At 43.4% G+C, this 18,326-nt stretch overlaps 1 protein-coding gene across 1 annotated transcript in view; it reads right to left on the reverse strand.

The window, feature by feature from the left end:
- Positions 1–8,563: 8,563 nt before the first annotated feature.
- Positions 8,564–18,326, reverse strand: part of LOC148342405 (uncharacterized) — a 46,659-nt gene continuing 36,896 nt past the window's right edge. The window contains exons 4-5 of the mRNA XM_088286190.1: positions 10,195–10,755; positions 8,564–8,581 (exon numbers count right to left, since the gene is read on the reverse strand). Coding sequence (XP_088142316.1) covers positions 8,564–8,581; positions 10,195–10,755 — 579 coding nt within the window. The remainder of the gene's footprint in view (positions 8,582–10,194; positions 10,756–18,326) is intronic.

Genomic DNA, 18,326 nt, shown 5'->3' on the forward strand with positions numbered 1-18,326 from the left:
GAATGACACCGATCGGAGTCATAGAGAAAGTGGAAGAACCCAGCGACTGGGTAAATTCCATCACGTGTGTTAAAAAGAGAAACTCCCCAGAGTTACGTGTTTGCCTCGACCCCAAAGATCTGAATGAAAACATGATAAGAGAACATTATCAAATTCCCAAGCATGAAGAAATCCTGAGTGACATGGCAGGTGCTAAGTACTTTAGCAAATTAGATGCAACGCATGGATTTTGGCCGCTGAAGCTGGACACCGAAAGCAGCAGGTACACCACCTTCAACACACCATTTGGGCGTTTCTGTTTTCTGAGACTGCCATTTGGCATAAAGTCTGCGCCTGAGATCTTTCACAGAGCTACGGAGTCAATCATAGAAGGTCTGGAAGGAACCCGTGTATACATTGATGATTTGGTTGTGTGGGGGAACACAGAACAAGAACACAATGAGAGACTTGAGAAACTGCTACAAAGAGTTAAAATGAATGGACTTAAACTAAAACGAGAGAAATCTCTCATCTCGTTGCACACTTGAGTACAATGTCAATAAAGGGATTTCTGATTTCTGAAATGTCTGTTTGGAGTTACAGAATTGACACAGCAGATGGAGTGGTGCCAGACAGAACCAAAGTGCAAGCAATACTGGACATGCCAGCTCCAACCGAAAAAAAAAGGACTTCTGCGAGCAATGGGGATGATAAATTTCCTGGGCAAGTTCATTCCAAACCTCTCTTCAAGAACAAAGTCCCTAAGTTTGCTGCTGCATCACAACGTAGTCTCTGAGTGGACAACAAAACATGACGAAGAATGGCAAGATCTAAAGAGAACTGTGACAGCTGAGCCAGTCCTTGCCTACTTTGATCCATCAAAACCAACCAAAATTTCCACGGATGCGTCGAAAGATGGGCTAGGTGCCGTACTGCTGCAAAAGGCGAGAAACACATGGCAACCTGTTGCCTATGCATCCAGGTCAATGTCAGAGACTGAAAAACGCTCTGCTCAGATCGAAAAGGAGTCACTGGGTCTAGTGTTTGGATTTGGCAAATTTAGTATAGTTTATGGACTGCCCACGTTCATAGCAGAGACTGATCATAAGCCACTGATTTCAATTAGGAAGAAAAATCTCAATGACATGACGCCCAGAATTCAACGCATGATGATGACATTGCAGCGCTATGATTTTGAGCTAATATACACGCCTGGAAAATACATAGTGCTTGCTGATGCGTTATCCCGAGCGCCGCACCATAACAGTGACATCAAGGACTGCGTTACGGCGGAGGAGGCTGAGGCTCACATCAACACTTCAAGCCCTTTATACCGACAGGCAAATGGCCAGGCTGAGAAGGGAGTGCAAATCATCAAGAGACTGCTAAGGAAGGCCAAGGATGATGCATCTGATCCTTACCTTGCCCTATTGAGTTACAGAGCTGCGCCTCTGGAGTTGGGAGCTTCGCCTGCTGACCTACTCATGTGCCGTAAGCTTCGCACCACGCTTCCACAAATACCACAAGGACATGACCACAACATTTGGATTGAAAAGAAGAGAATGCTCAAACTCAAACAGAAAATTGCATATGACAGAGCTACAAAACATCTGGAACCTCTTTCTGAGAAAGACACTGTAAGGATTGAGGGACCTAATTGTTGGGACAGAAAAAGTGACTGTCCTCAGCGAAGCCGAACCGAGATCTTACATTGTGGAAACAAAGGATGGACAAAGAGTGAGGAGGAACAGGAGGAGTTTGCTGAAGGTTCCCGAGGACTGTGAGAAATCTTCTGATAAGGCTGAGGCTGCAAAGCAGGTGGATACATCGAAGGAGCACAGACCTCAACCACCAGCAACTTCTGGGATGACTGAACCTCTTCGAAGATCAACAAGAGTTAGACGACAACCGGACAGGCTGATTGAAAATGTTTAATGTTGTGTTATTGTTGCTAAAATTGTTGTAGAGCTGCTTGTTGTCAGAAAAAAAATGGGTAGATATTGAAAAGAAGTGAAAATAATTGCGAACAAAACAAAATTATTATAATAATAATTATAAAATAAAAAATGTTTATTAAAAAAAAGGCATAGGCATTGATTAACGTTTGAAAGGGAGATGTAATGATAGCCGTTATATCATTAGTCACTAGTTGGCAGTATTGCCTGATGTGTGTTTTGGTTACCAGACGAACTCGTGTGTCTGCACATAGACGAGAATGCAAGTCAATAAATAAAGAGACACAAGCTTGCAGCATCACTGTACCAGCGTGACTTCTTAAGATAGAAGACGGAACATTACAGTAACCATTAAAAAAAAACGTATAGTAACAATAAAATTGTTTTTTTAAAAAACGTATCGTAAACATACTAAAGCTGTTGCTTTATGTTATTTACACAGAATTTTTGTTTAAAATCCCCCTGGCTCTTCTTTTTGTCTTTTCTATATTATGTACGTATTAATAACTGTGTTTGGTTTGCAAATGTCAATAAAGTTGATACAAAAAACTATGAGTAAATATTTATCATCTCATCAATATTTGCAAAACAGAGTACCGAGTTTCGAGATCCTCACAATAATAGTTCTCAAAATTATATTTATTATCAATTTAGCTTAGTTTATGGATATTTTATTGACAATCTGGCCGTGTCCAAATTAACAGGCTGCGACCTCCGAAGGCCAGTTCCCAGGCTGGGTCCTCGAAGCCTAAGAAGGCTCCTCCTCATGTAGCCTTATATGGACCGCATAACCCGTGGTGAATTTGGACAGGCTCGATAGCTACGTACAAATAACTAGGCTGCGTCCTTCGATGTCTAATATGGCGGACAGAAGACGTCATTTCCGGTGCGACAAGGACGCTTACGCCGGTGTCCAAATTCACGCGGCCTCCGAGTACTGGCTTTATAATCTGTCCTCGTTTCCGTGGAAACTCCATGGAAACGGGCCCTGAGTGAAGGCTACGAGCATGCAACCTTCGCAGCCTTAAAAGCCTCGCTCTTCTTCTACGCCGTTCTACACTCGCAAGATGCAAACTACCGAAGCCAAGTCTTCCGCCTCACCCGAGTGCACTTTCAGATGTAAGTATAAGTTCTTTATATGCAATATTAAAACATCACTCATGAGAAATATTGGGCAGCAATGTTTGGATATTTAGCTCCAGCTTAAGATAATTTTGTTAGTTGCGAAATCGGCCAAATATAACTAATGTAGCTCTAAGAACTATTGCATAGGAGGTACGGCTGAAACATTTGAATTGTCTTATTTCTGCATGTTAGCATTATTTTATTTAATCTTTTCCTTATGTTTTAGGGAGCAAGGAGATGACCGCGCGGCTGATCAAGCTGCGCGGGGAGTACGACAGCCTCTTTACGGGGGCCAAGTTCTCCGCAGCCACAGCATGGAGGTAAAAATACAATTACTATCGGGAAAAATATTTGACGGGTTATTGTCTTATTAACATCCATTTAAACTCAAAATATCAAAAGGAAAACGCATAAGAATGGCGAGACCCACTATAGCAATTTTAGTTTCCATTCATCAGCCATTTGTGTTTGAATTAGATTTGCGCTAACACGCAGCTGTTTATTTATCCTAGCACAGAATGTGCCCTGTATAAATTCCATGTACCTCCTGCAATGTGCTCCCCAATTACTGATATTCATGAATAATAGATGAATCACCCTCCACAGTAACATGATAAAACGCACTGAAACGGTCATGAACTAATGTACTGAAGTGCATAAATCTGCATGTTACCCATAACACCAGGATTTCTGACTAATGTTTGCATCTTTTTACCCTTTTTTTCATCCTTTATTTTTGCATGCATTTTTATTTATTTAATACAGGACCATCGTGGAAAAACTTGAGCTGCAGGGCAAAGTGACGCCCCTGCAGGCAAAAAAAAATGGGATAATTTAAAAATGAAGTATAAAGTATGGAAGTCCACATTTCTTTTTCTTGTGTGTGAAAATGAAGATATAATTGTTTTATCTTTTTGCTTCTTTTCATATAAAGGATTGCAAAAACCCAGGCACTGGCGAAGAGTGGCAGGGAGAGCTACTGCCGATACTTGGCCCTGGTTCGAACTTATGGATGGAGTGCTCGGACAGAGACCGTCCATCACCCCCCCTGTCCTAATTGCCTCCATCCCTGAGGAAAGACCAGGGCCAAGTCAGGCCAGCCCGGAAGAACTCCCAGGGCCAAGTCGGGCCAGGGTGACGCAAGAGGAGGAGGAGGAGGAGGAAGAAGTCGTGGTCGGAGGAGGAAGAAGTCGTGGTCGTAGAAGAGGAAGAAGAGCGAGGCCAACAGCCGGAGCAACGACTGAGAGGGAGAAAGCGAAGGAGAGAGGATGAATTGATTGAACTATACAGACGTGATTTAGCAATGCGGAGACAGGAATTGGAGAGACAGAGGTTGGCAGAGGAGGGAAGGGCAACTGAGAGGAGGGAGACATTTGAAAGGTTTTTCAGTTTGATGGAAAAGTTGATAGATCAAAATAAAAAATGAGTGAAATATGCTTGGTGTTCAAGACTGAAATTTAGATAACATTCATTTAAGAGTAAACAAAAACCGGGGTACTTTCAAAACAGATGAACTAGTTCGTATCCCAGTCACATCTTGAGATCAGCTTCTTCAGACAAAAGTGAAAAAGCCCAGGTTTGTGAAAGACCAAAACTTTTACAATAATATGAAGACTCCACCATGTCTGTTTTGCTTACAAACTTAATTCATTGAAAAACTGGTGGACAAACAAGGCATAAATGAAGTACATTATAATTCACAGTAACTATTCACAGAAAATAAAAAGCATTCCCCAGTTCATAACTGTTGCAGGATAAACCTGAGTGTGTCAGTGCTGTTTTGCCAATTCTCGCCTGAGCAGGGACTCATTTGGAGCATGGATGGAACCTTTGTTCCAAGACCCATGACATGGATGGGGCACGAGCAAGAGTCCTGATCTTCCTCTCGTGACTTGAAGTGGGGCATCATACCAGTTGCAATGTCCACTACATCATCCATTACGTGGGGGTTTGCAGGGGTGGCTGGGGCAATAGATGGCTGCCATGTCACTACAAAAGATGGGATAGATTTATTAACCATTCATTACATTGTATATGAATCTATTTTTCCATCTTCTGATATTTTGCCATGTTTGTGTGGCTGTGCTGTTTGATGATTCAGTTAAAGATTATTTTGTGGCATATTTGATGGGATGATTGCTCAAATACCATTGTGCAGTTAAAAGTATTTAAATACCTAAATATACTCGTGGTCCTCTGGTACCTCCTCCAGGGCAGACACCTGAGCAGACAGGTGGTCCCTCCACTGCACTCCAGCGACTGTGTCAGCCACCTCTTCCACAGCAGCCTCCTCTTCCCCTTCGTCCTCCGAGGCCATGAGGTCTCCCACCCCAAGGCAGATGTTGTGGAGGACGGCACAGGCAGCGATGACCTAAAAGAAATAAAAAGGAAATGCTCTATATTAGCTATATTTGATAGTTATTGCACTGAACAGGACATGATTTGATCCTGAATAAAGAGCAACATATTGAAAGTATAAGTATCAATTATACATTTTTTTTTTATTTACTTACATGTGGTGCAAAGGTGTGGTGCACCTCCAGGGCGTGGAAAAAGATGGCCCGGAATCTCACCTTCATCATTCCAAAGTGAATGTCACTACAAAAGATGGGATAGATTTATTAACCATTCATTACATTGTATTTGAATCTATTTTTCCATCTTCTGATATTTTGCCATGTTTGTGTGGCTGTGCTCAATAATTGTGCTGTCAATTATTGAGCGTGCCTTGGAATGATGAACGTTGAAGCGCCGGGCCCCCACGCCCTGCACCGGCCGCTTGTAAGGAGTGATGACGGGGAGTGGTCGCTGGAGGCACGGATACCCTTCATCTGCCAAGATGAAGTGCCCTGGAGGAGGATACAGCCCTCTTTGGTAAAGAGGGCTGTGCCGGAGGACCCTGGAGTCGTGGACTGATCCAGGCCAACCCAAGAATATGTCCAGAAAGCGACCCTGATGGTCACACACAGCTTGCATGATTATGCTGCTGAAAAGCTTGCGGTTCTTGTAGTCATGACCATCAGGGCCACTTGGAGGCTTGATTCGGACATGACAACCATCTATTGCTCCAGCAGCTCTTGCAAATGCCTGGGTCACTGCCTGAAGGTCTCCTGCAGTGTTGGGGAAGTGGATGACTCTGTGGCGAAGAGCCACCACTTCCCCAGTGACCCGGTGGATGATGTAGTGGACGGTGGACCGCGGCATCCCAAATGCTCGTGCCACCACCCGATATGATGCCCCACTCGCCAGCCAGAAGAGAAAGACAAGGACCTCTATCTCGACACCCCATCCATGTCGTCGGTCTTGGTCCAGGAGGTTCAGCAACACTCTGAAAGAGTCCCTGCTCAGGCGAAAGTCTGTTTGGAGATCCTCTCCATTGAAAAAACGATCCAACGCTGGCACACCCAGGTTTATCCTGCAGTATGGACTTCTTGGCTGTTAATGTTTTGAATAAAAAAAAAAAACATGAACACATTAATTATTGTACTTGTTTCGTTTGCTTTCATCATTCCTACAGTATCACCAACTTAATTTTAATAACTCTGGCCCTAAACTCTCTAGTGGTATTCTGGTGTTTTGCCATATGTAAAAGTATGTGTTTGGTTACAAACTAATCACGGGGACAATTAAGCCGTCACAAGTATCTAAATTCATAAAAACTCTTTCAGAATGTATATAATTCTATCATTTCCATTCGATATTTGTTCTATTATGAAGTGAACACATGTACTACTGAAGTTGCACCACTGATGTTTTTAGTTCATCTGTAACAATCACGTTATAACCCTATTGACCTGTCAATGTTGGTAATAGTGTGAAAATGCTGATAGACGGATTTAGAACTTACTTCATTCCTTCGATAAAGGACAACTCTGCGATGGGAAAGCGTGATCCTCCTCTCCTCAAGAACAAAATGGAAATAAACTAAAAAGTGAAATAAAATGAAGAAAAGTTCGGGTTCCATCGTTTAAAATGAAATAATACAAATGTTTTGCTAAGCCGATGCCTTCGGTCTGGCGCTCGTCGCTGATTATCCATTGATTATCCAAGCCGTTTATAAATCCACCGCAAATACTTATCGCCTGCGTCGAACAGAGGAGCAAAGTACATGGGGGCGTAACGTAAATGTTGCGCCAAGCGGCCTTGGCTCCATGGAAACGAAGACCAATTCCAAGGCTGGATTCGAAGGTCGCACGTGACAGCCGTGAATTTGGACACCACGCGCGGTCGTGTCGCGCCGAAAGTGACGTCATGCGGCCGAAAAAGCAGCCTTCGGAGGTCGCAGCCTGTTAATTTGGACACGGCCTATGTGTGCAATTTTGAGGTCTTACATTTAAACTAAGTCATATAGCATATGGTCCCGTAGACTGGCAGGCCAAGGTTGGCCTTCTCCGGCGGGCCGTCCCTCCGTCTCTCTTTCCGCTGGCATTCTTCTGTAATCTTGTCGGTGTGCATGTGTGCGTGTGTATGTGCAAGTGTATGTGTGTGTGCATGCGTATGTGCATGTGCTCCGATCTCCAGTTGTTATGTCTTTCGGAATGTGTTTTTCTTTTGATAGCGTCTGTGTGAGTCCTCCAGTGCCTAGTTTGGTATGTTTGCATCTCTACAGCCAATGTGGAGAATGTGCTTCGTCGTATTTGTCCATCAAGTGCTGTGAATGTGAGAGCAGCTCATGGAAATGCTATGTGCGCAAATCTATTCTCACTACTGAGAATTTCAATAAAGTTCACACATTTCAACTAAGTACTATAAATTTAGCATTGAAGAATAATATAATCAGTAAACATCAGGCCTACAATCCCAGTCATTCTTGTGACTTGTGCTTCTAGTTTCATTTGATAATTGCTTTTTGTTTCATCAATGTTGAAAATGTTCAGTAAATATGAACCTGCTAACTTTAATAATCGACATTCTGTCCCGCATGTGTTTAAAATAATGCCAGTAATCAATAGTAATAGACTCCTTCAGTGTGTAAGTGTTTTTCTGGATATTATTTGTCCAGCCGTGGTGTCATAAATGATGGTATTTTGATGTGGATTCATTCAAGTAGGACTTCACTGAAGGCACAGGTGTGAAATGCACTGAAGTAACTTAAGAAAAAGTAAAAAAAATTTACGATTGTTTAAGAATGTGCAAGAAAGAAAAATGTTGACAAATGTTGAAAATAATGATATTTTCCAGGAGGTATTTATTTCTTTGTTGTTTATTCATTCAATTCTATACTTATTTCAATATTTGAGTATTATTTTTCTTTCAATATGTAGTATATTTTGCCTTTGAAGTGTGGGTCCTTGCTGCCTTCCGGACAGGCAGCCGAGCAAGGCTGGATTGGTGATGGAAAAGAACTGGTTCAAAAAAGATTTTATTCTCGTCACATGCTGATGTCAAAAGAAGTCTCCCCAAAAACGTGCGAGCCCCCTCTCAGACATTCCCTTCTTATAGGGAATGCCCAAATTGGACATGAATATCTAATTTTCCTTTGTTACATATGCATTCCCATCACGCTAATCTTCTGGATTTTCCTCCAAAAGTCCCCCAGAGGGAGAGCAGATGCGTCTCCCCGTTGATACGACCAGTCTACTCGTGACCACCTTAAATTACTCTCATACCCTGGAAGGTCACTGACCTGGCGAGAGAATTGCCCCCACCATAAACAATGCTCAGGCCTATTTTCTCTCAGGGCAGTTTCTGGTTACATCGGAACTTCAGCACCAAGACTGGTCACTTCTGTGAGCTCAAATCCCTTCATAGTTTCATAAAGAGAATTACTTCCCATATCTATATTAGGCCATTTAAAAATACACAACTTTTGTTTTTATTTATTTCAATGTATATTTAAGCTTGCTTATACAATACTACAATATTTATTCAATTATTTTAATATGCAAAATTATATCAATATTAAATTAAACCTTTTTATTTCACACTTGAATATTTCTTAACATATTTGTTCATTTGAATATGTATGCAATTTAAATTATTCCATCCATCCAGCCATTTTCTGCCGCTCATCCAGGGTCGGGTTATTGAATTAATTTTTTTGTATTTTTTATAATTCAAGATTTATTTCAAGATCAGGATTCTTCTCAATGAGTTCAATATTTATAAAATGTTTCTATATTTGTTATTAATTGAATTAAGTCTGTATGTGATTTCCAATTTTACATTTTAATATTTACCTATTTCACTATATAAATAATCCAATGTATAAAAAATATAATAAAGCATGAACAAAAATATTTGGTATATTTGACAAAATTATAGTTTTTTTCCGAAGTGAGATTCTGCTTCGCAACAAACCCCAAACAATTGATAGAGCTCAACCTAGAAAGTGTATTTGGGCAGTCAGAAATTTATTCAGAAACCGTAATTATTAAATGTATGTGAGGGGATATTTGAAGAGTTTGAGTTTTGTTCAATGGACCATACATATATGAGCCAGCCAAACACAGCGAGAAAACCAGCGCTGACTCCAGTCGCCATCAAGTTGCCAACTCCTGACATTCCAAAACCTTTGAGAGAAACTGAGACTATTTGCATTTCTCTTTCTTGTTCTTTTTATAGTTCAACTTCTAGTTCAGTTTTTCACCTTTTCACGGCCTATTGAAGGCCAGTTGAGCAAGTGGAACAAGTCATTTTATTGATGATTGTGGAAGGCACTGATTCCATAAGCACCGTTTCTTCTCACACCTTTTCCATTAAGTACGTTTAAAAAGACAACTGAAAAGCAAAATGTTCACAAATATTTGTTCCAGGCACAGGCAATTAATTTTATTTACATGTTTGATGTTAACACACAAAAAATATCATCATCACTCAGACACAATGGTTCTTCTGGCACGGATCACATTGGCTTAATGTCAATAAAAAAAGCTTTTCAAAATTAAATTCATCATATTTTATCCAAAATCATATTTACATCTTACCACAAAGAGTCAGTTCCTTGAGTTTTTTGTTGTCTTTTTTTTAAGCTTCAAGGATCGCTGCAATTCTCACCAGCACAATTGTGTCTCTCAGCACCCTCTTTAGAAAAGAATTTTTTAGCACAAACGCTGCAACTGAATGGCTGGTCTCCTCTGTGTGTTCTTGTGTGGCGTCGTAAATGCGACTTTCGAGAGAACCTCTTGGCACAAACTGAGCAGGAAAAAGGTTTTTCTCCACTGTGTATTCTTGTGTGCCTTGTGAAATGAGAATTATTGGAGAAGCTTTTACCACAAACTGAGCAGGAAAAAGGGTTTTCTCCACTGTGTGTTCTTGTGTGACAAGTTATACTTGACTTTTCAGAGAAGCGTCTACCACACACTGAGCAGGAAAAAGGTTTTTCTCCACTGTGCGTTCTTGTGTGGATTGTTAAACTTGAATTTTGAGAGAAGCTTTTACCACAAACTGAGCAAGTAAAAGGTTTTTCTCCAGTGTGTGTTCTTGCGTGTTCTGTTAAAGTTGCCTTTTGAGAGAAGCATTTTCCACAAACTGAGCAAGAAAAAGGTTTTTCTCCGCTGTGCGTTCTTGTGTGGATTGTTAAATAAAACTTTCCAGAGAAGCTTTTGCCACAAACTGAGCAGGAAAAAGGGTTTTCTCCACTGTGTGTTCTTATGTGATATGTTAAACTTGAATTTTGAGAGAAGCTTTTACCACAAACTGAGCAAGAAAAAGGTTTTTCACCACTGTGTGTTCTTGTGTGCCTTACTAAATGAGACTTTCGAGAGAAGCATTTCCCACAAAATGAACAAGAAAAAGGTTTTTCACCACTGTGTGTTTTTCTGTGTCCTTTTAAAGACCGCTTTGAAGTTAATGAGTCAGTGTGACATGCCCTTTCACCTTTGGCTTGCCCATCATCATCATTAGTATCATCATCATCGACATGAGCGTCTGATAATGTGTTCTCATTATGTGCTTGTGATGGCCCCCAGGGGTCTTCATCAACTTCTGTTGTCACGTGATGACTTGAACTGCTGCTTGTAGGCTCCGCCCCTCTGTTGTCCTCACTCTCATCCTTGTTTTCATTTTCAGTCTTTATAGGGACAACGTTCACTGGAGACTTGTTGATCTCCTCCTCCTCCTCCTCCTTTTTGATGTGAGTCAAGTCTGGCTCCTCTTTCACGGAACGGAGATCATATCCACTGACGTCTGCAGGACACAAAAGGACAAATTTGGTTTGGTCAAGTCAAAGTTCAGGCGGCGACTTTGTCTTATATTGTTTTTACCGTGCTACCTTGACTTGTGCCTGCCGCACACGGAGCAATGCGTGCGACCCCAACTTGGACCGGACCATGGGGACATTTCACAAAATTACGTCCTACGATGTAAGCCTCCCGTTAGCCGCACAACAGTGATAAACGAGCATCTAAAAAGGAAGCATGTTGCGGCTGTTGCCCGATTTCATTCCGGACATAGTCACAGATGTTTCTGGAAGCGAACTGAAGTTAGCACACACAGGCTATTGTGTGCGTCTGATGGAACACCTGTTGTGGGACCCTAACATAATGATGCAGACCACTGGGGGCCATTGCAACATTATGTCATTGATAAAATAGGAATCCTTCAAGTGAAATATGTTTACAAGTATTTCTTTTTGCATTTAGAATAGAATAGAATAGAAATCCCTTTATTGTCATTGTACTCAAGTGTGCAACGAGATTAGAGGGCTCCCCTCTCCAGTGCAATACAACAATAATACAGACAAATATATAAATTAGATAAATAAATAAGACAGTGCAATGGAATTCAGTACTGAATAGGGCATATAGAAACACATCACAATGCTGTTTTGCAAGGTTAGGGTGGTCTCGTGTGTGTGTGAGAGTTCAGTATGGAGATGGCTCTCGGAAAGAAACTGTTTCTCAGTCTATTGGTCCTTGATTTGATGCATCTGTAGCGCCTGCCAGAGGGCAACAGGTCGAACAGGTGTGAGTTTGGGTGGGTATTGTCTTTGACGATGTTGAGAGCCCTTCTGAGGCACCGGGCGGTGTAGATGTCCGACAGCGAGGGGAGAGGGCAGCCAATAATCCTTTGCGCTGTTTTGACTGTCCTCTGGAGCCTCACTCTGTCCGCCTCCGTGCAGCCGCTGTACCAGGTGGAGACACAGTACGTCAGCAGGCTCTCGATGGACGATTGGTAGAAGGCCAGCAGCAGCTTCCTGTCCAGGTTGAATTTCCTGAGGACTCTCAGGAAGTGCAGACGTTGGCGGACCTTCTTTACCACTGCTGTGGTGTTGTGACTCCAAGAAAGGTCATCGGAGATCTGTACTCCCAGGAACTTTAACGTGTGGACCCTCTCCACACACACGCCTTCGATGCAGAGGGGGGGCGGCAGCGTCTTGTTCCTCCTGAAGTCGACGACAATCTCCTTTGTTTTAGCAGAGTTAAGGTGCAGTCTGTTGTCCTTGCACCAAGTTGTCAGTCTCTTTACCTCCTCTCTGTAGGCTGTCTCGTCACCTTCCGAGATCAGACCGACCACTGTCGTGTCGTCAGCAAACTTGACGATGGTGTTGTTGCCGTGGGCCGGGCTGCAGTCGTAGGTGTAGAGGGCGTACAGGAGAGGGCTCAGCACGCATCCTTGGGGGGAACCGGTGCTCAGCATGAGGGTGGAGGACGTGTAGGGGCCGAGCAACACAGTCTGGGGTCTGTTGGTCAGAAAGTCCTTAATCCAGATGCGTGTGAGGGCAGGGAGGCCGAGAGTGTCCAGTTTGGTGACGAGGATGTCTGGGATGATCGTGTTGAATGCCGAGCTGTAGTCCACAAAGAGCATCCTTGCATAGCTCCGCTGTTGTTCCAGGTGGCCCAGTACAACATGCAGAGCAGTGTCGATGGCGTCCTCAGTGGATCTGTTAGCCCGGTATGCAAACTGGTAGGGGTCCAGAGTGGGAGGAAGGCAGTCCCTGATGTGCTGGAGAACCAGCCTCTCGAAGCACTTCATAATGACTGGTGTGAGAGCAACAGGACGGTAGTCATTCAGGTGGACGGCTGGTGACTTTTTGGGGACAGGAATAATGGTGGAAGTTTTCAAGCAGGAGGGGATGACTGCCTGAGCCAGGGAGCGGTTGAAGATCCTGCAGAAAACATGTGACAGTTGGTGGGCACATGCTCTGAGGACCTTGCCTGGTATTCCGTCGTGTCCAGTAGCTTTCTGGGGTTAACCGCCAGGAGCGCGCGCCTCACATCGTGTTCCTCTACGATGAGTGGGGGGGAGTTGGATCATGAAGTGTGGGGATGTGACGGTTGGGGCGAGTCAAAGCGAGCGAAGAAGTAGTTAAGCTCCTCTGCCAGCGATGCACTCGGGTCTACATAGGTCGTGCTGCTGCCACGGAAGTTGGTGATGCTCCGTAGACCCTGCCACACCTCCCGTGGTCTGTTACTGGCAAGGTGGGCCTGCAGCCTCCCCTTGTAGGTTGCCTTGGCTAGCTTTATGCCTTTGCTCAGGTCAGCACGAGCCACCCTGTACTGGGCTTTGTCGCCTGACCTGAAGGCAGCGTCACTGGCCTTGAGGAGAGCGCGAACCCTGCTGGACATCCAGGGCTTCGCATTTGGGAAGGTCCGTATAGTCTTATGTTGGGACACAGTTTCCATGCAGAACTTGATGTAGTCCAGTACACAATGCGTGTAAGGTCCTGATGATCAAAGAGGTCCCAGTTTGTGTCATGAAAGCAGTCCTGTAATTCACTCATGGCGTCGTCACGCCAGGTTTTCACAGTCTTTGTGGTAGGCCTGAATCTGCGCCTGAGAGGGGTGTACGCAGGTGCGAGCTGCAAGGACAGGTGGTCTGACTGGCCGAGAGGGGCGAGTGGGAGGGCTCTGTATGCGTGCTTGATGTTCGAGTACACATGGTCGAGAGTGTTGTCTCCCCTCGTTGGGCACTTGACATGCTGGTGAAACTCTGGGAGTACAGTCTTTAAATTGGCCTTATTAAAGTCTCCCGCTACTACGTGAACGCCATCAGGGTGGGCCCGCTGATGTTTATTGATGACGCACGCGAGTAGCGAGAGCGCCGTGCTAGTGCTAGCGTCGGGAGGGATGTAAACAGCTGTGACAATCACTACCGTTAGCTCCCTCGGGAGAAAATAAGGCCGGCATTTCACGGACATGAACTCGATGTCGGGGGAAGAGTGCTTCTCGACGATCGTGCTATCGCCGCACCAGTTCTCATGCACGTAAACACAGAGCCCCCCGCCCCTCCTCTTACCGGTGTCCCTCGTCCGATCCGCGCGATGTAGCGAGCGCCCGGCCAGCTGGATGCTATAGTCGGGGACGTCTGCGTGCAGCCAGGTTTCCGTGACGACGATCACACTGCTATCGCGCACATAGCGGTTTCCCAGGATTTGTAATCCCAGGTCGTCGATTTTGTGGACCACGGATCTGGCGTTGGTGAGGTGCAGACTCGGTAGTGGCTGCCTATGGGGCTGCCGTCGCAGCCGTTGCAAGACACCGGACCTGCAGCCTCGCTTCTGCTTCCTCTCTCTGCGTCGCCTGCGCCGCCTCCCGGCCCCGATGACCAGCCACAGTGAGCCGGGCAGCCTCGCCAGTTCGTTCGGAATTTTGCGATCATAGCAAAATTCCTCTGTGATGGTTATTTCGCATCGATATCCAATGTTCACGATGTCCTGGCGGGTATATCGATGTTGTGCCTCAGTTGATGCCAATAAGAGCAAGCAAACACTAATAAAAAGTAAAAAGGAGCACTGTGAGGGGGAGCTGTTAGCCGCTGCGTCCATGCGCGCCGCCATCTTGGGTATATGTAGTGTATTTTTATATCCACACTGATAAAAATTTTGGGGCTGGCTGATCTACTTAGAAAATGTAAGGTAACCTTTTGCATCACACATTTATGTTTATAAAGCAAGGACAGTGCTTGTTTCATCTACTTAATTTCTTGTGCATAAGAAAGCGGTTTTGTAAAGTCTACTTAATTTTACATGTAAAGTTAGTTTAAATTTTGCAAGTGAAGTCAACTTAATTCTGCAAGTTTGTTAACTACATTACTTCAGTAAATGCAACGTAACTATTCAAGTTAACTTGCTTGCAAAGTTAAGTAGACTTTACTTGCGAAAGTAAAACTAACCTGACTTGCAAAGTTAAGTGGATTTTACTTGCAAATCTAATTTCTTCCACACAAGAAATGAAGTAGCCTTTACAAAACAATCCTTGCACAATCTACATAAAAATGTGATGCAAAAAGTTACCTTACATTTAGTAAGTAGATCAAGCACACCATTTTGTGTCATGCTGGGTCTACTTTAAATATTAAGTATGTGACACCTGTTGGGCAATCATCCACTGATCACTCAAAATATGTTTCCAAGGGCAAGGGTCAACATGACTATGAATGAATTCCAACAACTGATTAATCAAATAATTGGTAACAATTAAATTATAAACTATTTTTGTAAAGGACAAACGGGCAATCATTAGTTGCGGCCCCAACACTACATATAAACAACATGTGTCAAACCATGCATGTATAATTTTGTGACTTAATTCAAAACAAAACTTGGAATTTCTTGAGTTTATATAAGCATATTTATTTGACAAGAAAATATTTTTTGTTATGAACAGTGAGGGTGAAGGTAAGACGTGGCAAAGTTAAATACATTGAAAGGACATGTTCATTCATAATCGATGTTTGTCTAAAAAATTAAGTCTCCGAATATCCGTTCATCTAACACCAACCAAACATCCATCCTATGCTTGTGGACGTTTTTATTAAATTCTGTTAAAAATAATTATAATTTTGTCACCATTTAAATAGAGAAATCTAAGATCATAAAAGAATGAATGCATGTTCCGTGGAATCTGATTTGTCAACACGGAAACGCCCTGAGTGATTAAAAACGTTAACGTACGGTGAAGGAACAGGTCTCTTTGACGGCAAAAGTCTGACTATGGTAAACAATTGATAATTAGACCTCAATGAAGTGATTGTGCAGTTAAAAAGTTCATATCTTGACTGTGAAAAGCTAAAGTGAGAAACTAGGATTAACTATTTGGCAAACACGAGAACGTATTCAGTCTCGAGGAAGACTGAATGCAGTAAAATTGCAATAAGAAGAACAATAAACCAGCCCAGAGTGTTACAATGTCCTGGAAACAAAAGTTTGGGATTGCCCCTGAGGGTGAAATTCCTCTCTGAACTCCTCCTTTTTGCCCCCGGCAGGAACTCATGAAACAGGGAAACTGATAAGAGATACAATTTTGTTGAAAAAGAACATGCAAGGTTAAAGGTCATGCAAAACGAAAAAAACCTATCTGATGTTCCATACTTCAGTTTGGCGACGGATGTACTACGGTAATTCAATTAATGGAACGACATTTTGAGATGGAAATGACAGGAATGTGATGAATTATCATGTTATGAGGGGACTTTAGATTTACAGTAAATTGATTTAAATTAAATTAGAAATTTTTAGTCTGCGGATATTCCACTTCAAAGAATACTGACTCATTGGTTGAGGAAAACGGGGTTATATTAGTTCAGTGGTTCTCAATTATTTCCTGTCACGCCTCCCCCCTACCAAGAAGAAAATAAATTTGCGCCCCCCACTCCAGTTTTTTATTTTGTACTAATGTACATGTTCTTTGTATATTAATGTTGGATTGTCAATAAAATATCGCTTAACAAAGATAAATTAAAAAAAAAAATCTATCATTTTGAGAACGACTATTGTGAGGATCTCGAAACTCAGCACTCTGTGGTGCGAATATTGATGGGATGATAAATATTTACTACACGTTTTTGTTTAGTTTTTTTTACTTTATTAACATGAACAAACCAAACAGTTATTAATACGTACAGAATATAGAAAAGACAAAAAGAGCCAGGGGGATTTCAAACAAAAATTCTATATAAATAACAAAGCAACAGTTTTAATATGTTGACTATACATTTTTTTTTTATGTTCACAATCTGATTGACGTTGAAACGCTTCGTTGTGATGACGTCAGCCATTTCCGTGTTCCAGCCTGAGATCGTCTGCTAAATTGCTCACGTAGCCATCGTCTTATTTTGTTCGGATACGTAATGGTTGCAATACAACATTTCTGTTCATAGCTGCTGGCTCTCCGCCCGAACGCAGTTCAAGTCAGACTTCTTTTAAAAGTCGAGCGTCCATCGAAGCAATTCATTTTAGCGATTAGCGCGCTTAGCGCTTCCTTGCTCGCTCTGCTGCGGCGCAAGATAGCTTGGCGCGGGGCATTTAAGGAGCGGCGAAAGAAATCACTTCCGGGTCAACGAGCGACGGGGCGACGCTTTTTTTTTTTGTTAATCAGTACTGCGTGACAGGGCGACACGTTTTTTTTTTTTTTTAAACCAGTACTGCGTGAACTCGGGGCAAAAACAGCTTAGACGAGCTCAAACTCGCGTTGTCTGAGATCGCCTTTTTCGGTCCCAAAACCATGCAAAAAAGCATGTTCCCCAGGGTCCCACGCGCCCCCCCCAGCATCGCACCGCGCGCCGAATCACTGGTGTAGCACAACACGAGGCTGCTTGCAAATTTCGCCCAGCAGTTGAAGATGTTGCTCGGTCTCTTCTTTTATTCCAGAAAGTTCCTCTTTGTACTTGGGTGTCGTTCGAGCACACATTTTCAAACGCCAATCCCAACAAATCCGCACTTGATCTCTACTTGGCGATAACTCGTGTGCTTCTATTTGTTCGACGAGACGAATGAAAGATGGCGTCGTTTTTTTTTAAAGTAGCGTGGAATGGATTTCCTTTGTGAAAACTGCAGTCTGTTCTGCACTAAAGCGGAAGAATAGGACACACCCCGCTGTGATACCCCACTCCCTGAAATGTACCATCCTGTGGTCCAGCGCCATGCCTGTCACGAAGAGCTCCACTAGCACGCTTCTATGGCTTCCAAATGCACAGTTGACGCCTCAACCCGATTGGGACCCCATTCCACGATAGGGGTGCCCGCGGAGCCTCAGCATTCAAGGACCGGCAGGTCTTGGCATTCAGGTGACGATTGATGGACAACAGTTTTTGATGGTGGAACAAGATATTCCACGCTTTGCAAGCTCCCTCTGCATATCCCAATGAGCAACAACACTGTCACGTTTGTGGGACTCTTGAGATTGGCCGAGTCACTGCCATGCACTGAAACCGCACCTGTGAAACAAACACTGGAATTCGAGTGGGACTGAATTTGACTGTGCACTTCCGCTGGGGGAAGCATATGTTGTCCTCCGTTCCAGTAGACTGGGCAGCTCTGAGACCAGGGTCTCCATCTTCCCGCAGCTGGTACGTCCTGTTCCTGCTCTGGTCTGCGCGGTGAAGCCG

This window comes from Idiotropiscis lumnitzeri, chromosome 2 (genome assembly GCF_059441095.1).
Source record: "Idiotropiscis lumnitzeri isolate Australia: NSW breed Sydney's pygmy pipehorse chromosome 2, RoL_Ilum_1.0, whole genome shotgun sequence".
NCBI classification, from domain to species: domain Eukaryota; kingdom Metazoa; phylum Chordata; class Actinopteri; order Syngnathiformes; family Syngnathidae; genus Idiotropiscis; species Idiotropiscis lumnitzeri.